Source organism: Syngnathus floridae, chromosome 3 (genome assembly GCF_059516105.1).
Source record: "Syngnathus floridae isolate MCC-2025c chromosome 3, RoL_Sflo_1.0, whole genome shotgun sequence".
Taxonomy (NCBI): domain Eukaryota; kingdom Metazoa; phylum Chordata; class Actinopteri; order Syngnathiformes; family Syngnathidae; genus Syngnathus; species Syngnathus floridae.
The window spans coordinates 11,087,887-11,109,566 of NC_142415.1; the positions used below are offsets into that span (position 1 = coordinate 11,087,887).

The following is a 21,680-nucleotide window of genomic DNA, read 5'->3' on the forward strand; positions in this document are numbered from 1 at the left end:
TTGGCAAATCCTCGCTTGGTGAATAGCAGAGCAGGAAGCTGTGTCTACGTGCCTGTTACCTCGTCGTTGCAGCCTATATCAATCCGGAGTAGGCGGAAAGGATGCTCCACTGTCTCACAAACCCGAGAGCTACTCGACAACTAAAGGTGAGGGCTGCTATATGGTGATGACACTGCTGGCAAAAGTTGGATCTGTTCAATGGGAAGAAGCCAGGAATTTACTAAACTGATGATTGGCTTTTAAGAGGGAACTTCCTGGAAATTTACCAGAAATTTTCGACATAGCTCATGGAGAAATATGGCCTGTTTCTCATCAGGTATCAAAGGACCGGTACAAAATGAAGGGATTTTTCCAAATGTTGAAAAAGAAAAAAGAGGTGAGTCTGGATGATTTTTGTGAGTGATGAAAGGTGAGGATGGTGTTATTTTCTAAAAAAATATATATGTTTGTGAATAATATAAAGAATATACTATGTACATATAAATGTTATTTAATGATGATCCCTATCCAATTACATGCAGCTGATTCCGCTGATCGGGTTCATGGCTTTCGCCGCAACAGGAGCCACTACAGCATCCTTCTACTTTCTTTTCACCAAAACGGACGTCATGTGAGTAGCAGGAGTGCTGTGGTTGCCGGCTGTTTGGTTTTGTCTTTTATCAAATGTTTTGATTGTGTTGCATTTGTATTGTTTTCAGTTTGAATAAGACCTCCAATCCAGAACCATGGGAAAGAGTGGATCCATCCAAGCCCCAAAAGGTGAAAAAACATCCCATTTTGTTTTGTTTTTAAGCAATTTTGGTTGAATTTGGAGCTGCGATGAAAATAGAAGTTTCCTAAGGGCCTGTGAAAGCTGCTGCGTCACAGAGGAAGAGGAATGTTATTAAATAAGTCTGCCTTCCAGAAAAATTGATATTAATGCGTGCGCCTGCATGCCAATGAGCGAGTCTGTTTTGAGTGCCCTTCTATCTATCCATGACCACACTCTGAAATCAATAGAAATGGCATGACACTTTTTATTACTTTTAAACAAAATCAACACAAAATAATGATAATGAAGACAAAAACCCTGGTAAAGTTTGTTTTTCTGTTATATAAGCACAGGATTATGTTACATCACTGCATTATCTTGCAGTTGCTTACAAAAATATATAAAGACCTTGTTTAGTGAAAATAAATGTCCCGTAAATTTGTCACACTACTTCTAAGAGTGCTGTTAAAAACCCAAGCAAATTTGAATCCCTGCAAAAAAATCAGAAAGTATCTCAAAATTAAATCATGCAATGTGATCCTTGTTCTGTCTGGCCCCCTTGCAGCTTATCACCATCAATCAGCAGTGGAAGCCAGTGAAGGAACTAGAGCTGGTGAGGAGTCTCAGCAAGTGAATGGCGCTCTAACCTCTTGTGACCTCACTCCCCTCAGCACCCACCCATCAGTCGAACAGAATCCTTTGCGCACGAGCCAGTTTGTGTTGATATCATGTCAGTGTGCGGAAACGCTTCTGTTCCTGTCTGCTCTTTAGCTGCGCGACCTCAAAAATCATCTGCAAACGTTAGTATGCTGACAGGAAGTAGCTTGCACTGTGCCTGTAAATGTACAAATTAAAATGGGACGCCGGTGAATAATCTACTGTACTATATAAGATTACTAATAAATTATGTGTTTATTGCAACGGTGACTTTTACTGGCCAGCTATGTCAACACCACTACACTTTTCAAGGCTAGGAAATATTTATAGACTGTGTAGATCATAATTATGCGCCGTAAATGACATTATATTTCTTAACTTTATTGTTCATCTATGTAAACAACTACACTATCAAGGGCTATCTATTTTCTGTACCGCTTGTCCCCATGGGGGTCGTGGGGACCTTCGGCCCTCCCTGTGTGGAGTTTGTATGTTCTCCCCGTGCCTGCGTGGAGTTTCTCCAGGTCCTCCCACATCCCCAAAACATGCTTGGTAGGCCGATTGACCACTCCAAATTGTCTGTAGGTGTGAGTGCGGATGGTTGTTCGTCTCTGTGTGCCCTGGAATTGGCTGGCAACCAGTTCAGGGTATCCCCCACCTACTACCCGATGACAGCTGGGATAGGCTCTAGCACGCCTGCGACCCCCATGGGGACAAGTGGTACAGATAATGGATGGATGGATTTAGCTACACGACAGATTTATTGATAACAGCTCTAGACAAGATGTTATCAGTGAACAACTACACAATCCCAAAAAAAAGACTCCCCTCCAACCAGTTTATGGATAAGTGAGCGTCCACATACACCAACACATTAATGGAGAATGATCCACTCAGTGTTGTGTGCCACATGCACGTGGCTAGGCACAGCTCCGAGTCTTGCCTCATCAATGATTCACACATCACAATGACTGAGTGTGGGCAAGGGTTCAGGATATCACGTTCATCCTTGCATTATTTTTTTTTTTCCCTTTGCAGTGAAGCGTTGTGTTGATAGCTGCCTCCAGTCGCGTCATGTTGTAACAAGGCTCTGAAATGTCAAGGGTTTCTGTATCTAGGGACATCCATTATGCTATACCGGGTGGCGGTGAAAGGTTATTTAAGGAAACAATAGCAAAGGGGGAAGGATGTAAAGTGCTGGAAGACATTTTCAGACAAGACTGTGTCGAATGCCTCACAACATATAAACAACTAAGGTGGTTTGATCAAGACAATTATTGACTATTGGTTACTTATTTGAACAACTATGTGAACTGTGTGAACAATGTGAATCAATACACTCCCAAATTCTATTATATCCATATATAGATGTTATAAGACTCTTGATTAGACCTGTGACACATTCGAATTTAGGCAACTGAATACTGTCATGTTCACACAACATGACGTACATTTGAGTTTGTAAGTCACATAGGCTTGGTGTGTGCAAACACTTTCACTTTTATGGTCACACAGACGCTGCCTAGAAACCCAGGCACACACCCTTTTACTTTTCACTTGTCATGTGAGGTTAAATACCTCGTGGCAATTATTTTAAAATACGTGATGCATTCTGCACAGATTTAATATGGACTCATCAATGATGCCATCATTTCATAGGCTAAAAGGTGCTAATCCTTTAAACCAAGCTGCAATCAGCAAATGCAGCTATCCTGAAGCTACATTTCAGTTCAGTATTACTATGCTGTATAAGTGGACCACCATGTGGACGAAAAAGGACATGACAGTCTACGTGGTGTGTTTGTCGGTCTTCACTTCATTATCACTCTAACACTGTCAAAAAAGCATTGATTAATGCATTGTTGAATATTTTTCAAAGTGTATTCTTCAAATCCTGCACATCCTATTCAAGGCAAATAAATCAGACACGACAATACATAATCAAGTTTACCCCCTCATAAAAAAACGGAGTACTGTGGCTGAAACAATATTTTATTTCAAAACAAAAGTGATCATGATGTGTTTCGATGATTAATACAAGCAATATGAACAACATTACTATTTGTGAATGCCAAGTCACTTAGAAAACAAATAGGTTGGCTCAGCGCTATAACACTGTCAGTCATCATTAAGGTACAGTAGCTATCATGGCACAACTCCAAAGTGACTCCAAAGTCGAGCACTTTCAGAATTTAATTTGAATACTAGTGTGGATCACATCTGCATTGTTGTTTAATATAAAGTGACTTTGGTTAGTACTGTGAGGTGTATTAACTGATTCAGTCAGCCGACTGGCCACAGCTATACATTGCTGGTTAACTTAGGAAAGCTGTTTGAGCTTTATTACATATCATTGACATCCATCTTAAGGTCCACATATGCCTCCCTAGAAAAAAAAGAAAAAAAAAATACAAATTCTACTTTTTCCACATCTGACTTTACTAGAGGCCATGGTAGTGCACAGATGTCAACTAGTATGCCAAAGTATGTCAAATAGTATGTGCCCCCCTCCTACTAGTATACTAATTTGGAAATTTCATAAGGTAGTGAAAATACATTATTAGTAAAGAACCATGTTGTGCTGCAATGTTTTAGAAGTGAGGACAAATAGTGTATTAGTACACAGACTTCAATGCTGCATATCAAGGCCATTAAATGCTCAAACAGCTTTCCACAGATAAAGTAACAGAGTTTAAAGTCACAATAACAAAAAATATACATCGGTCATGTAAAATACAGATAAATAGGCCTTAATGGTGAATGAAAAGATTGTGCTGAAGGTTTACCTTCCTTAACTGAACACGTCAAAGGCCAGTCAATTTGGCCGAAGAGCAGTCAAGTCACGGGCAGCGGCAATCCTTTCACCGAGAGGGTGTTACTACTGCTCATGTTCCACGTCATATTTGGTGAGTGGAACATCCAAGTGCCTTCTGCCTGAACTTGCCAACACATGGCTCCGCAGAAATGCATAAAGAAGAAGAAGTGAAAGCAGTTGAAAGCAGCCAATGTCTTTAAGTGCTGAGCTGCTCACAGTGTGCACAGGTGCGCACGGGCCTCTGCCTGTGCGTCTGGACCTGGACCGTGCATCTTGTCAGACTGTAGGTGTGAAGCAACAGGTGACGAGCCTTTGCTTGGACATCCTCCCAGTTGCTGGCACTTAAGGGCTCTGGCAGCAAAACAATGCAACATAAGATTGGAGAAGCAAACTGTCAAGTCCTCTAAATTCCAGGGAGTGGCTAGCAAAACCAGCCAACTTGTTGCGGCTACATTGATTTTTGAAACAACAAATAGGAGAGGCACTCTCAGGCATATACTATTCTTTATCCTCTGCACAATTAGTAATAATATCACAGCTTAGTCTTCTGTTCTTTGGTTGAGATCTTCACTGTGTAAGCTCATTCTTTATTTTTCTTATATTGGTATAGTAATGGTTTGTACTAGAGTTTGAATTTTGAAGTCAACTATGGACAAAAAACAAGATCAACTGGGGTTTTGGTTATTATAAGGTCATGACCAGGATTTTAGAGCATGAATATTTCTGTTCTGACAGCTTCAGTGAGGTGTCACGCTCTGGTTAAAAGACGAAGAACCGGACTGGTGCTTATGCTCAACTGGCCTCAGGCTTTCTTGGATTTGACTTTCCTTTCAGCTTGTTTGTGGAGTTTTTTTTTTTTTTTTAACACATGCAGACAGTCAGTTAATTCTTCTTTTACTGCATATGGATTTTTAAACTAAGATGAGTTTTTTTTCACAAATGTACATAAACCATTCATTTTCAAATTTGACTTTGTTTGAAAAACTGTGCCGGTTGTGAAACAACTACAATAATTAATCTTGGTAAAAAAATGCAGTATTTTCTGTATATTAGACTACCTCATTATTGTAGACAATATTTTATTCATTTCTAAAATCAGTAGAGGGCACTTCAACTTCCACTTTTAAAAATCATAATTGTGTCATTCATTGTCTACACTGCAGCAAGTTATTATATTGTGATTTATTCATTTTAGAAAGAAAAGTAGAGGAAATCACCCCCTGATCCAAATACTGATACATTCTGTAATACAGTTGTTAAAAGAAAATCAAGTGTTGAATATAGAATGAAACCTGTATTACTCCAAATATGCAATTCAGTCCACTAATTCCACTTAAAAAAGTTCAATTAAAAATGCAGTTTTCATGGCTTTCCATTGCTCAAATGTAGCCACCTTAGAACAAAAACACAACTTAAATTTAAAGCCTTGCACCAGGAAATGACAAAAATAGGGGGAAAAAAAATCCCCATCGTAGGGTAGTTTTATTTGCATTAACACAGCTAAAATGGTTCAAGAAAAGGGAAGCGGTTGACGATGGCCAGGAGCAGAGTTTTAAAAATAAATTTCAGTCACGTAACCAAGCCAAAGCACATTTACCTCACATTCCAGGGAATTAACAAGAAAGTATGTCAAGCAATATCAATGCATAAATATGTGCATATGGTACTGAAGAGACTCACTTAGTTGAAGATGCACAAGTGCTGCGGTTTTATCTGCAGTCAGCGCCCAAACATTTAACTCGTCCACCGACTGCACGTCCTCCAACTTTAGGAGATCTTCTTTGATCTGCACGGTGTCCAGATGCCTCGGCACACCTAGGCGGTGTACAAAAAGGAGAAAACCACACCATGAATCATTATGTAAGAACACAAGTTTGCACACTTGCCAAGAATCTGACACTTACCTTCCAGCACAATGACTGTTGTGTCACGTATGATGCGGATTGTGGTGAACAGAACCAGAACCGAGAAGATGTAGGTACAAATTGGATCCGCAAGTTTATACTCGGGCTGAAAAGATAGAGAGGTGATATCACGCTGACAAACTGCAAAAATACAATCCAATCATAGTAGGCAACAACCGAAGCAAACGGTTTAACGGCAAATTGCTGAATTTTTTAAAAAGTTTACACATTAAGAATTGAATTTCCATAACATTTCACGCAAAAGTGAGTACACCAGTCACAACTTCTCAAGCCCCGCAACACAGAGTCACATGACATGAAGCCTCAAATCCCAAATTGCTAATTGGGCCCAAATTAGTCATTTTCACTTTGAGGTTTACTCTTTTGTTGCCAACGGTTGAGACATTCAAGGTTATAACATTTTGAGGGGACATAACATTTTCACAAGCTGTACAACAAAATCAGACTGTGGTGAAAAAGAAATCGATTTTAAGGCCAGATCATCTAGCCCTATTTGCTCGGCACCATAAAATTGTGTTTATTGCGTAATAAAGCCCAAGACTTCATATAAAACTGGCCGCTAACAGAACAAAGCAAAGTACCTTGAAGCGGACGATGTATGCAGCTATGAGAACCCCGAGGCTCTGGAGAAGGTCACCCAAAGCGTGGATGAAGGCGGCTCGGACAGCCAAGCTGCCGTGCTGCCTCTGGTTCTGTCCGGGCCCCGCAGACTGTGACCCCAACGTGGCTGCTGTGGCGCCGTGAGAGTGACCGTGGCCGTGAGAGTGACCGTGGCCATGAGTGTGAAGATGACACCCTTGGTTTAATAAGAAGCCCATTCTAGATTTAAAAAAAAATAATAATAATTATGCTGCGATTTCAACTGTAGTCCGACTCTCACAGAGAAAAACACGCCTTCACACTCACACGACGTTGACAGCCACACCCACAGCCGCTGTAATGATCATGACATCGCCATCGATGTTGAAGTCTTGTTTTATTGTCCTTTGAATGGCCTCAAAAAGCAGTATTCCCGTCAGGATGTAGATGAGCACCACACTCAGGACAGCTGATATCACCTCTGCATCAGAAACGGTTACACTATTCATTCCACAGCTTGCAGTCATATCTCTGCTTTGACTCTTCATACATCCGTTTGGCTTACCGAGCCGATGCAGTCCAAAGGTGAATCTCTTGGTGGGAGGTTTAGTGGAGAGCCACAGAGCCAGCAGAGAGAACAGGATACCCACCACGTCAGCTAACATGTGCAGAGCGTCAGTCATGATGGCTAAACTGTTCGAAACATATCCACCTGAAAGAACCATACAAGGTAGTATTCAGCGACATAAACAAGATGTAGATTTAAAAACAACAACAAAAACGTTTTTACAGGCCTCCATAGCCATACTTTTCTCACCTCTGACACAGACTCCGCTTACCTATAATTTCAGCCACCATGAAAAGAAAGTAGAGTAGAGCCGCAATGACCAGCCTCTTCATCACCTTCCTCTGCTTCACTGTCTCCCTCTTCTTGGTGCAGCTGTCACATGGATCCATGTTCAAGCCTGGGCTGCCCACGCTGGAGGAAGAATCCAGCAAGGAGTCATCATCTTCCCCATGACCTGACACCACCAGCGTGTTGACTGCTACTCCATTGGACGGCGTCCCGGCAGAGTAGTCCGACATCTCGCCGGAGACCACCACCTTTATATGGAAACCCATTTGGACATTTATTTGACATCATTAATATTCATCTAAAGGTCCACTAGTACGTATGTGTAAAATTTTGACTCGTTTTTTTAATTTTTTTTATGTCACTACTGCAGCAAACTTGACTTTAATTGAGAAGACCAAGTAGCAGACAATTCTGAGTTTACTTTGGGAGTTTAAATAAACATGGTTATGAATGTGTTAGTACAATTATGTGACAGGAACAATAAATCCTGAATGCAAAATGGCAATGGTGTGAATACATGTGACGGAGAAGATTTTATGATTTGACTGACAAATGGCACCATTTGTTGTTAGTTAGGATATCCAAGTCAAGTAACTTGGGACTGCCTTGAATTCAGTCTCCGCACATTTTTACAAATTATTGACCAATCTTAAGTGTTGAGAATGTCATGCGCTCTCTGACAATGCAGTTAATGGCTCAGCAAGCTTTTTTGGGTTTTCTGAAAAGATATGGAGATTATTTTGCTCAATGCCAGCTTACTTGTGAAGACAAACAAGGTCTATGCATCAAGGATATTGAATCATTGGCTCCATACCTTCAGTTTGCTGAATTTGGGCACTTCGTCTTCCACCAGCTCATCTGAGAAGTCGAAGGGTGCCGTGTCGCTACTCATGTCCCAGTCGTTGCGCTCTCTCCTGAAGGCGGAGCGCACTTTGCTCAACAGGCTACCACCCGACATTTTTCAAAAGTATCCTGGGCCAACTATGCAGACAGGACACTTTCCTCCCAGGTCAATCATTCACATTGCGTAGCTCTGACGAACATGCAAGTTTACTGCATCGGGACCTGAAACAGATGAAAACAAAAGCTAATGGACACCACGCATGCTTTATCACATCTTGTATCTTTAACCCTCAAGCCATGTTCTGTTTTCCTACCGCTTCATCTTCCATGGTGATATAGGCTGTAATTTTTTGGATTTTTTCAATTTTTTTTTACTCTTATTAGTGTATCTTGTTTTTAACTAACATTCAGTTCTTTTGATGAATATAAAGTTCAACATTAACGGTGACTGTGTTGGGCCACAAGAAGATCACTGACTCTGATTGAGCAAGCATCGATTTTATATATAAATTAGATGAAATCAAAAGATGGCTTGAACAAAAATATAAATCTCAGAAAATCTAAATTTGTACTTTGCCATGTTTATGAAAGCTATCCTAACGGGTACTATATTTGCTTTTTAAAACAGTGCAGCTGTTGTGACCATTTTTCTTCTGTCCCTCCCTTGGGATAAGGTACTTTAGTTTTCTGACATGCAAATAATTAGTGGGACTCAAACCAAGTCAAATCTACCAGTTTGTACCATCTTTCCTTAACCTTTGTGGAAAACCTTGTGAGTGCATTGGAAAGCACTGTTTAAACTGAATTCACCTCCACTTTTCTGTTGATGTCATCACAGAATACTATTTTATTGCTGATGTAGCCTCTAGTAGTGCCTCTGGAGTCAAAGGTGGCATTGAGGCACCTTTCAAAAGCATTTTTTGTTTTTTTTTGTTTTAGAACTCCAGCCACCTTTCCTCCAATTGTAATCCCACTCGGCTAGTGGGAAAAGGTTCCCACGCATAAAAAAAAGAAAAGTATCTGAAGAGAGCATCATGTATGAAACGTGTGACAAAACTTATGCTATGAAATTTACTAATTGACGTCCTTGTGCAAAAATGTATTTTAAAAAAAATTGAATAAGGAATTTGTAAAATGGGATTTTCGTGGTTTACTGTAGAACAAAAGTTGCCAGGATAGAACCACATGGTCACTTTTATTTTAAAGAACAGTATATTATTAATACACAAAGATTTGAAGATACAATCAAAATCAGATCAAAATTACCCATCCGTGCATTAACGCGGCGAAAAAAATACATACGAAACACATAAAAAGGATGTGAGGTAGAAACAAAAGGCCAGTATTTTATTCCAGGTAGTCAAACAGATCCTGTCATTAGGGAGAGAGATTGTAAAAAGCTCAAAAGTCCTCTTCAATGAAACAGCTGCGGCTAAACAGTAACAGGATAGCTCGTAAATGTGATCGAAATGTTTGGTCGTGTCAGCAGGCGACAATCAACTTTTCATAAAAATCACATGACATAAACAGGGCTAACTCACCTGACAAAATGTTTCCGAGCGATGTCTTCGGTCAGCTCGGTACATCTCTGGAGGCGTCCAAACTCTGGAGTGGGAAAGAAAACACGAGCAAATTCAACTAGCAAGTTTGGTGGAGAAATCCACAGTCACGTGACTGGCCAAGTCATATGACGTTGGTCATCCGCAAACAACTCAAAATGCTAATCTCGTCGTTGTTTTAGCCGCGTTAATATTCACCATACCTCCAATCGCCGCGGAGAAGAAATCGCAACGGGTAATGTTGTACACCGACTTTTCACGCCCATTCGTTGGATAAGTGTATCTTTAAAAAAGCAAGTAGGTGATTAGCCTTTGTTTTTGTAGTGACATGTGACTCGCCCAACGCGTCACGAGATACGCCGTCTAATAAACTGGTAAAAGATACTCATTCAATGGAGTGTTTTTACAGGTTGCCGAGTCTAGGCGTTTATGGTGGAGACTACTATACCTAACTAGTACGACACGCACTATTAGCATAAAAGTAGCACCAAACTAGCCTGTAGTATTTCTGCCCCACTCATGATATGATGTCCGACGGGCATGCCAAATCCTCCTCCTCCTGTTCAGAAATGTCATTTAGAAGTGAGATGACCTTACTAGAAAAACAAGTCAAACTAGTGCAACTGTCATTATAGCTAGCTGGATTAATATGATATTGCTCCAAGTTGTTGACTGACTAGTAAAGTTTTTGAATGGTAATATTGAATTGAGGTAATACTATTTGTGTGAAGTGCATATGCGCATAATTCTCAATGTGCTAGTGCTAGAATGTTTCTTCGACTGCCATGGTCGCTAATGTGATTGATGAACCTCGTGAAAATTTTTGTGTGCCAAATAATTAACCTACTCAGTAGAATTATTTAATGGACTCATGATAGTGTACCTGTTAGCAGCTGGTAGCAAGACCTTAACTGTATGATACTCGCCATTTAAAATGCTTTGTCGCCATCTTCTGGAATACTAGTATATGCACAATTAGAAATCCCCTTAGTGGATGGGCGTCAAATATTTGTAGTTCACTGAAGAAGGATCATCTGATGCCCTGGCATATTTTACTGGTTGCAGAGTCTTGTTGTTTATGGAGGGAATGGAAGATGAAGGACCCTCATCACAGGGCGAACCTCCACATATCGAAGGTGTGTAATTTGATACCAAACTTGCACGTGTTACACACGCTTGACCTTGCAAAGTGGTCCAAATGTTGTCTGTTTGCAAGGCCTCGCAAGTTCCCTTTTTTGGGGGGGGAATTAAATCGAGACTCGAGCTTGGACTTTGCATTTTCTACTTGTGAAGTAATTCTTCTCTTGGGTCGATGTAATAACAATAATAATAACAATGGGGTAAATGTTGCACTAGCAATGTAAATTTGTCCATCTGCTGTCATCTTTCAGATGTGCAGCTGTCGCCAGAGGAGCTGATGTATGTGGAGAGCTCCACCCCTCTAGAAAATGTGTGCGAATACAAGGAAGCGGTGCACAAGCTGACAGAGGGCTTACTTTCCCATTACTTGCCTGGCCTTCAGAACTCAAAACGTACTCTCCAAGAACTCACGTGAGTTGATTGATGAGCCCTGATCATCATCAACTTGCCATTACGTGATGGAGTTGTATATTGTATACATTTGTGTGGTATACTGCTGTGTTTCTCAAACCTTTTACATCAAATACCACTCACATGTATTTTCTCATGCTCTTTCAGACAAAATCAGCTCATATTGTTGGACACACTGGACCAAGAAGTCATCAAGTTCCGAGACTGCAACACCTTACTTGACCTGAATTCACTGGTATGAATTCACTTGCACCTAAACTAGGTCAGAGGGACATGTTCCCTCATCCTGTTTATTGGTTTTACAGTTTACAGAGGCCAAGGTTTACCACAACAAACTGGTCAATATCAGGAAAGAGATGATTTTAATCCATGAAAGGACAACAAAATTAAAGGTAAAGCATCGTCCGTGGATTTAGCTTTTTTAGCCGTCTAACATCTTATTTTACTCATCCTAGACCTGCTTCTTGCATCATTGCTTGTGTATGCACATGTATAATGACATTTTGGATGTACTTAGTATACTTATTTGTTTTTTAGTTGCCCTCTGGGATTCATTTATGGTTTATCTTCTCCTTGTGACAATGACAAGCCCCCTGATTGCTTCCTATGGTTTCAGAAAAGAGCTTTAAAGCTGCAGCAGCACAAGCAGAAGGAGGCGCTGGAGAGGGAGCACCAGCGCGAGAAGGAGCTGGAGCGAGAGCGGCAGCTTATTGCCAAACCTGCTAAAAGAACATAAGCTCCTGTGGTATGGTGGTTTTGCATGTTTCAGCCCATTTTCTACCAAGAAACTATTTTGTATTGTACGTGCAACAACATTTAAGGAAACGTCGTAAGAGGCCAAAGTATGAGTGTCATACAGTGGTTATGACAGTCATAAATTTAGTGGTTGCTAGTCTGCAACCACAAGAACACTTTAGAGGCCTGATACCGTCGAGTGAGTGGATTTTTCATCAAATATTTTGCCCCAAAAACTGTTGCAGCATGAACACCTATTTGTGTACAAGAGTGAGCAATTCTTCAAAAGAGGCTTCAAGATGAGATAAGGTTATTGTCCTACTAAATTCAAAACAAAGAGAATTACATATTATGTGTTTCAAGCTTTGCCCTCAGCAAGTTAATACAAGATGCCATAGATGGGCTATTGCATAGTGATTTAAAGGTATTGGCACATCATATGTAGACAGACAGTACAACAATGTTCAGAGGCATTTTTTCTTTCTCAACAGAGAAAATTGATCATTATTATTATTATTATTATTGCAGTTTACTGTGCTATGTCACAATATGGATTCAACTTGTATCTCAAGGCATCTCTGTACATGTGCCGCAAATACAGCAATGGGAATTTGAACGTTAAAGTTTGCCCACTTGCAAAGAAAGTACCAGTCTCAATTTTTATGTTTTTTATTTATTACAGTAATAGACACTATTGGTTAAAATACATTTCAAAATAGTCTAAAAGTGAAACAGTATTGGTCATTTTATTGGATGCGGAAAGTGTGATCGAGTACAATTCTGCTAGAATTCTGGCTCCCACAGACTAACTGACTGGTGCTCACGTGGCTTGCAGCTGTGCACAAAGTAAAAACAACATTCCTTAACTTTTATACTGTTTTTATTAATCCACAGTTTTCTTAATACTCAAATAAATAGCAGTAAAAGTCAAAGACTCATCATTTCTTGTGATAGTCTAAATACAAATACTAATCTCAAAATATCCCCCCCCCCTGTGCACTTCATCCCATTTCCGTTTCATCAGTCCTCTAAGATGCAACTCTAGTCTAATTTCCCGAACACAAGAAACATTCGGGAATGATCTTAGTTAACAGGTACAATTTGTTGCTATTTTTTGAAAGAGACAGTTTTACATAAATTCTATTCCAACTGCCGAGCTGACAGGTGTCTTTTTTTTATTTTTATTTTTTAAAGATACTTGTGTTCCAATCACAAATCTTGTCAAATGAGTGGTTCTTGGAAAAATTATTTTTTTTAAGTCTAAAGTTTCATAAACAGGCGATATACCTCCCGTCTGCTCATGTGAATTGCATTACGTTTGTGTAAATGTGCTCCACCATGCAAAACAGTGCGATTATTTATACCAGTGAGGTTTAAACCAAAGATGGCGAGTTCCCTATTGTTGGTACTTTCAGCTGTTAAGCTCTGCATTCAAGCATAATCCTGTTTGCTTTCATTGTTGTTGAGATAGTGTTAATAGAATTGCTCTTGGGCATTGAACCTGTCAATTGGTTCACGTTATAAAGTCTGTTTGAAAAGCACTCCTGTGTGTCATATTTGACTGGGTTTGCCGTGCCCCAAAAGGAACTATACGGTCTACACTTCCTTATTTATTTTTTGTTTCAGGTATAATTAGACAGATGTGATCTGTAAGAAAAACAACAAGGTGAGTCCGCTGTTTTTATTTGCAGTATGATACATAGAAATAATTTCTGCCATCTAGTGGAAAAACATTATTGTTCTGCCCGTCATGATACGCTGCTTAAGATAGATTTCGTTCATTTTTTTTTTAAACGATATGTACCATACATTATTAGCATTAAATATTTTTGGGACCTGTTGTGTGAAAGATGAATGAGTGAATGATTGAATGAATAATTTCCTGTAGCACACTAGGTCTTTTACAGCACAGTTTCCCCATCTAGATTCAATAGAAGGTAAATAATTGAGTGTTTTTTGAAGGAAGAGGAATCTTCTATTTAGGTTTCAAGTAGATGTTAACCTTACTGAAAATTCCAATAAAATACAGACTTCCAACAACCCAGGTGGGCAACATCCCTACAGTGGATTTCTATTTTCTAGAATAAATATTTGAAAAATTTGCATTCAAATCTTACGGACTGCTGCACCTTTGTGGACTTACAGAAAGGAATGTTGGATGCAATGACAATGTGAGCCCAGAAGATGTCAGCATGGGCATTTAAAAGATTTCCTCAAAGGCGCTTCAGTCCTCTGTGTTGATGCTGATATACCGCTTTGTTTTGTTTTCTTTTCGCTCCACCACACAAATGCTACTTTTGGGATCGTGGCCTTTTCACCTGATCATTTTTCACTGACGATTTTATTCTATTGCAGTGGTAGGAATTAACGGAACTGCACAAAGATACTTTGAACTAGTATGTACTGATTACCTTTTACGTTCACGCTTTGCTTCAGAAAAGGAATATACAGTATGTAAAACCGAGTTACTAATTACTTTGTTAATAGACTCATTACCTTTTTTTCAACATTCTCATCAAAAATAAAAGACAGAGCTAGGTCCATTACCTTTTTCTGGAGAATCATTTAAAAGAACACAAGAAAGGTGTAGATTTATTTTGTAGTTGCTATCAAATTCTAATTCAGCATATCACAAAACCGATGTAATTGCCAATATGAAATGCTTTTCTGTTTAATCTTTATGTTCTTTCAGTACAGAAGTTGAATGGGTACTTCAACCAGTCTTTTATGACCTTTAAGTACTGAGTCTGAATGCTTTCACCACCTCTGCAAAATTGTCAGACAGTGGTTTTCAAAATAGTCAACTCATTTCAACCACTATTGTTTTGTACCAGCTAAAAAAATTTTATATATTTTTCTGTTGACAGAAAAGTAGGTTAAATTCCTATGCATCCCAAGTTGGAGCCAACTCATTTCAACCACTATTGTTTTGTACCAGCTAAAAAAAATGGATATATTTTTCTGTTGACAGAAAAGTAGGTTAAATTCCAATGCATCCCAAGTTGGAGCCCTGCCAATTCACATAAAGCTCCAATTTTATGCCCCACTACTACGGCTGGAAACCACCATTGCGTGGTTCACCGCGTAAACTTGCTTGGAGCTAAAACTGCACTACAGAGTGGTCATGGAGGGGTCCAGACTAAGGAAGTAGCTGTCTAACTCTGTGCTGACCGAAGCGAGATGCTGCAGTGAAAACTGCCCTTTTCAATGTGGCCGATTTTCTACATTTGTCCGTGTATTTTGACATGCACCTCGATGCACCTTTGGGAGGCAGAACAGGCATTTCCATTCATTTGAATGTGGAAAGACCATTTGAGAGTCTTTTGAGTTATTAGCGTGGTCACGATTTTTTTTTATTATTTTTTTTTTATCCCAAGGCACCATTGCACCCACTTTTGAGTCCCAATCCACTTGTTGAGAATCATTGGGTCAATTTATTCTTAGACGTTGAAAGACAGACAGTAAAGGAAGGACAATAACTGTCCTGGTATGTCTACTATTCCCAAGTGGGTTTTTTTTCCCTTTATAAAAACACCACAAGCTAGAATTAGTCAATTAGACGCTCTTCCTGGAGGCATGGGTGGATGGCATCCTGAGAGGTAGACAGTCTGGATTACGCTTCTCTAAGTGTTTGGTTTTAATTCTTCTCAGCTTTTAGAAAGCTGGCTGTCAGAATAAACACACACAAGGCGACTTCTTTCACAAAGCCGCAGACACGGAGCAGGAGGACATGATGATGTTGTAGCGGGCAGGCCTTCCTGTCTCTGTAAACACTGATTCAGACGGACGGCTGAGGAGTGGGAGGTTGTGGTCTGCTTCAGACCGGCAGTGCCAAGCCTCTCCCAGAGCCACCATAACAGGATATGGTCCTCAGGCCCACACTGATGACGGCTGCGTGGTGTCATTATTTCCCTCAGGTTTTTACCATTTCGGTTTGTTGTTTGGCCATTTGTAGACTTTGAGCAATGGCTCTGGAAAACATATCGCTTTGTGGTGATTTTGACCAACGTGACAGCAAATGAGGTTGCTTTCCCCACCTCGCCTTACATAAGTTCATACGCACATCTGGCTTAGTGGACTGGGAGAACATTAGTAATTAAGTGTCCGTGACTCAACAGATGCTTCAGAAATAGAAATTGAATCGAAACAGTTTGCTATGTAACCAATGGGATTTTCCAAAACGGTATAAATAATCTACAAGCAAAAACATTACATTTTGTAGTGCAGTAAAAATTTGAACATGCGTTCATGGGGGTTTTTTTTTTGGACCGCAATTAGCATTCATTTTATAAGCATGTTTTTACAGCATGTAAATCAGCTATTTTTGTGGTCTTTAAAGACAATTTTAAAATGATACATAAACATAATATACTGAGCCAGAGCAGGAGCAATGGATAAGAAAGTGTGACAGTAGTGTGCCAATTTCTCGGTTTACAGTAAGCAAAATTGTTTTCCCCCAAACTAATAAACCCATCTCATCATAAACATGAATAATTATGACCCAAGATGGACATTGTATAATGAAACTACAACCATCACTTTCTATAGGTGTAAAAAGCAGGATTACAGAGGCTTTAACACCATATTCAATTCATCCCAATATACAACAGTAAACTGCAGGCAAAACAAAGTTGAGTTTTAAAACTCGTGCATAATAACAATAATCATCTGTAACAAGGTTGCACCTAACACATTGAAATATATATTTTAAAAAAAAGTATAACAGATGGTTGAGCTGGGCGAATCAAATTACATAATGGTTTATTTAAAAAAATATATATCAAATAAATGCTTGGTTTGTTGCCTAAATTGTTTTTCTATGGCAATGTATAGAATACAGATCAAAGGATCTAGTCTGGTCTTATTTGACAAACATATACTTATAGTTTAGCTACACATCGTGTTTGAATGTCTGATTCTTGTTGTGTTGGTAACGTGGCCTATTTTCTCCCAAAGGCAGACAAATTCAGTGTAAACACAGACATTTGTGGTCGACCACAGGAGGTGAAGAGTTGTTTTTTTCCTGACAATCCAGCAGGTGCAGCGCTAGGTGGCTCTCCAAAGCATGGTGGCCTGGCCATGGTCATGTTTTCAAAACAAGCCTGTGCAACAACTCCAGTCGTCGCTCAGGTTTTTACTGCGTAAACCACAGATTTTCTCAGCTAGACTCTAGTAAAAGATACAAATATAGAAGTTAAACAACAAAGTGTGCTTTGTGGATTAATCAGATGCATGTGTCTTGCATACTTTGAGGTTAGACTATATGCCACAAAAACTACACTAATCTTTGTTGATGTCTTGCGCTATTTCTAAATTCAAGCTTCTTTCCTAACCGCCTTGTTATGTATGGTACATACTGCCGACAACAAAATGTTTTTGTCACACTACAAAAATTAAACAAGAGCATAAAATAATATAGGGCATTTTTAGACATATAAAGTGGTAACGTGAATTTAATTCCTTCCATGGCCAAGCTCATAAATCTATAAATTTTCAGCAGTGAAATCACTGGAAATGCCAGGAATCCATTTCATCACCCCCAAAACCACCACAATGTTTTTGTTGTGTTTATTGTCTACAAAATAGCACTGTATTGCAGGGATTGGCAAGTCATATGCTGGAGGGGGGGGGTTATATTGGACCTCACACCTCTCAACCAAATGTATTACAAAAACACCATTTTAAATATAGTTAAATACCTGCATATGTGCAAAAAAGTTCTCGTAATATATTTCATTTTTGATAATACATTTTTCAATGCATGTATGAGAAATCTAAAAATATATAAAGCCTAATCAAACAACAAGTGCTTTAAAGCAAACAACAAAATAACTACAATTTGTAATATTTAGTTTTCACTAAAACAAATGGTTTTTGCATAAAATGACCTTATGCCGGCTGTATTTTGCATTTCAACAGGGAAGTTGATTCAAAGATATTGTGAAAGCGCAAAATAAATAAAAATGTATTGTGTTTTAGACATAGATGAGGTGGGAATTCAGACAGTTATATGATCAATGAAGGCCTTGCTACTTAATTGAATTGTATGTTACTCAGATTAATGGTAAAGATGTGCCCTTCGCTGCTAAAATTTTGCTAAATAACTCAATGACCATACATTTTACACATACTCGTGACAAAATGCCTTCCTCAAACACGATGATGGAGGTTTGGTTCCCATCCCAGTCTGTCCTTTTGCAAAATGCTACTACGCCATATGTGGCCTATGATTGACCGCTGACCAGTCTAGTGCCAGCTGGGATAGGCTGCAGCTCCTCGCAACCCTAAACAGAACACGCCTAACAGAAAATGAATGTTCCGATGATCTGATTGAGTAAGAAAGAAAGACTGAAAAAGTATGTAGCCTCCCAATGTGCAAGACAAGTCAGTGTTTGTAAAGTCTGACCTGAGGTGAAGATGTGAGGTCTGAAGGGAGCAATTACGCTGTTGTTTATATGCTCTATTTGAGTTCACCACAGCAGACTGTTGCTTCCTTTGCTCCTTGGATCCACTATGCCGAGATGTGTATAGGCCAAGTGGATAGAGCAATAGTGTGCAGAGAAAAAAAAAATCCCTCACATATCTAAACAAGATCCAGCAAGATCCAGTACTGGAGACCTGCTTAGCCCTGAGTGGTTATTGCAGTGGTTGGAGGAAAAATGCAAGCTTTGTTATTGTCCAGAGACAACAGTGGTGGCAAAAGACCACAGTTGGCAAAACTACTCACATGCTGTTCTTCGGTGGAGGTATCGATACTTGTTGTTTGTTTGAAAAAAAAAAGAACCCTGAACTGTTTATTTTTAACATAATGTTTTTTTTTAAATTAGAAAAATAGGACAGTCGCAACATTTACTCGGCACGTAATTTGCAAATGCAGAAAACATTCACAGAAAAAGACAACTGCAATTCATATATTGTAGTTCTATTTCTTCTGTGGGCTGGCCACGACTGTACTTAACTCAAGTATAGGTAAAAAAAATATACAGATTTAAAAATGAGTGTCCATTGTATACAAGACATGTTTATTATGTCATGCAACTCACTGTTATTGCTTATTTTTTCTTTTTAATGAAGAACTACAGAGACTGTGTTTTTTATGCAAATTAGAATTTTTGTACACCAAAATCTTGGGGTTTTCCAGATTGGCAGAAGACAAAAACTCATTTGCCACAAAAAATTTTTGGACAAACATTTCTCTCATCCATGAACCTTGACTCTCCAAATCTGTTGCTTTGTTATAAAGTCTCTTGTATAACAATGCTAGAAAACAAAATGCAGGAGTACAGGTACCTGAAAAACCTACTTTTTCACAGTACCAAAGTATTTGTACTTTGTGGCTCCTCACCACTGCAAAAGACAAAGCCTTCTGTCTCCAAGCGTTCACACAATATCCGAAGACAGGTTCACCACAATCGCCTCACTTCAGCAAAGTAGCACTATGCTAAAAATATGACGTCTCTTTTGGGAACTTCTGCTGACCATTGCACCACGTTGTATAAACTCACAAACAAACACACGAGGAGGTCAATCATTTAGAATTGGATAGCAAGACCGTAGTGCAAATCTGGGACAGTCTGATCCCTTTTCCCCTCTTCTTTTCGTAGAGGGGCGCCAACAGCAGCAGTGGAGTTATGTAACCACTTATCTCACACATTCAAGTTTACTCTGACCAGCTGGCAAGCTGTGTGCACTAACACCCATGTTAAAATAAGATGCCTGGGCCTTTGCGAAAAGCTGCAAAATTTTTGTCACTGGTGCTAAGCTTAAGTAAATAAAGGAAAATTGCGACTATGATTGTGACGCAGGGTCTAACCTGAACTTAACGGACACAGTATTATTTTGGCAATGTAATGAACTTTACCCTAACAAATGGGTTTAGACAGCCTAGCAGCTCAGCTAACAAAACAAGTAATAATAAAATTAATAAAAAAACTACTATGATAAATATTTAAAAATAATAATAAAACAAATACCAAAGCTAATAAAAACAAAGGATTTCAAAACATAATACAAATGAATAACAACCAACAAACCTGCTCTAAAAACGGATTAAAATGAACAGAAATTTAAAACCAAAAGTCAAAACTAAATAAGAAACACAATGAATGAATAAATAAAAGCTTCTTTTTTAAATATCCAAACTCCAGTAACCCCATATCAGACTATTAACACATTTAAACACATCTATATTTCATAATTTGATGTCGACAATTACGAAGATATTCTTGGATTCACTAGAGTATGTATGCATGCAAAATGAACAGTATTAAAGTTGAAGAACAAAATAGATAGAAGAGAGCAAGCATTTGACTGTTTGTTCTGGGGAAAACTAAAGTAGGTTGCAGGATATTCCCCTAATGATTGGGATTGTAATGTGATCTCTGACTCACTGCGCCCTCACTCCCAACTCCAAATCACGCCAATTTCCATAGAATAACTAAACCCAGTAAACCCAAGTGTCTTTTGTGTGGTGCTGCAGAGGGACTGGGTAGACTACTAGCGTATCTTTAGGACCAGTCATGTGACCACATTTTAATTGAACGTCAACCCAACAAGATTCATATCTTGCCGTTTCTCTCAAAAGGCTGCTCGTACTGAATTTCATTATGGTCAGACGTTGAAGCAGGAAATTATGGCTTTCTAACATACATCAAGTATTGACCTACTTTTGTGTCTTCACAAGACCAAAAGAAATACATATGCTTGCCAATATGTATAATGAGAGCAAATTTAAGCACAGCATGAAATGCCTTGTGGTTATGGTTTTTATATTCAATGTTACATATAAGTAAGCATTTTGCTTTTAAATACTGTAATGGATTTTAATGTCAGTGAGTAGAAGTGTTATGCCACATATGTAAGGAAAAAGTAGAAATATAAAGAAACGTCACTCCCTCTGAGGCACCTCGCAGGGTTGTGCAGCTTGTCCCTGCAGTTGTTGTGTGGGCATTTATCAAATCGAACCGGCCCGTCTGCTATTATAGATAACAGACCTTGGCACGCACTCTGATCTATGTGGATATGGAATCAATGATGTTGGAGTCTAGGAGGTATGTTTTGCAAAAACAGTTTCACCTCATTTACACCTGCCAAAGCTTTCTGGTTATAATTATTAAGCATAAAGCTTTTGACACCAATAAAGATAACCAAAACACACTGGATCTTTTTGGGGCAGTATTTTGACAATTTTTCAGGTCCAGCAAATAATTGCCAAGTTGCATTAGATCTGTTAAACAGCATGCACAGCAATTTGTGAAAACATTTTACCAGCTTTAGCATGAGCAAGGCTCGCGCATTTTGCTTTTAAATACTGTAGTGGATTTTAATGTCAGTGAGTAGAAGTGTTATGCAACATATGTAAGGAAAAAGTAGAAATATAAAGAAACATCACTCCCTCTGAGGCACCTCG

The 21,680-nt window shown here is 39.1% G+C and overlaps 3 protein-coding genes across 4 annotated transcripts; 2 read left to right on the forward strand and 1 right to left on the reverse strand.

The window, feature by feature from the left end:
• The first annotated feature begins 2 nt into the window (after positions 1-2).
• On the forward strand, positions 3-1,672 carry coxfa4l3 (cytochrome c oxidase associated subunit FA4L3). The gene is made up of 5 exons (XM_088370452.1): positions 3-146; positions 317-376; positions 522-610; positions 699-759; positions 1,317-1,672. The coding sequence occupies exons 1-5, from the start codon at positions 102-104 to the stop codon at positions 1,383-1,385; spliced, it is 324 nt and encodes a 107-aa protein (XP_088226578.1). The 5' UTR covers positions 3-101; the 3' UTR covers positions 1,386-1,672.
• A 1,710-nt stretch (positions 1,673-3,382) lies between these two features.
• Positions 3,383-10,121, reverse strand: slc30a4 (solute carrier family 30 member 4). Its single transcript, XM_088370447.1, has 9 exons — positions 9,968-10,121; positions 8,398-8,648; positions 7,567-7,831; positions 7,293-7,439; positions 7,055-7,208; positions 6,730-6,967; positions 6,128-6,233; positions 5,904-6,038; positions 3,383-4,574 (listed from the first exon to the last, which is right to left on the reverse strand). Exons 2-9 carry the CDS (start codon positions 8,539-8,541, stop codon positions 4,420-4,422), a joined length of 1,344 nt encoding a protein of 447 aa, XP_088226573.1. The 5' UTR covers positions 8,542-8,648; positions 9,968-10,121; the 3' UTR covers positions 3,383-4,419.
• Positions 10,062-13,812, forward strand: bloc1s6 (biogenesis of lysosomal organelles complex 1 subunit 6). 2 transcript variants are annotated; one of them, XM_088370451.1, is made up of 7 exons: positions 10,097-10,220; positions 10,310-10,359; positions 11,051-11,121; positions 11,377-11,536; positions 11,684-11,771; positions 11,842-11,928; positions 12,153-13,812. In XM_088370451.1, exons 3-7 carry the CDS (start codon positions 11,064-11,066, stop codon positions 12,270-12,272), a joined length of 513 nt encoding a protein of 170 aa, XP_088226577.1. In that variant the 5' UTR covers positions 10,097-10,220; positions 10,310-10,359; positions 11,051-11,063; the 3' UTR covers positions 12,273-13,812. The 2 variants fall into 2 exon arrangements, with proteins under 2 accessions (XP_088226575.1, XP_088226577.1); XM_088370449.1 differs by lacking the exon at positions 10,310-10,359 and having other exon boundaries at positions 10,062-10,220.
• Positions 13,813-21,680: the final 7,868 nt, after the last annotated feature.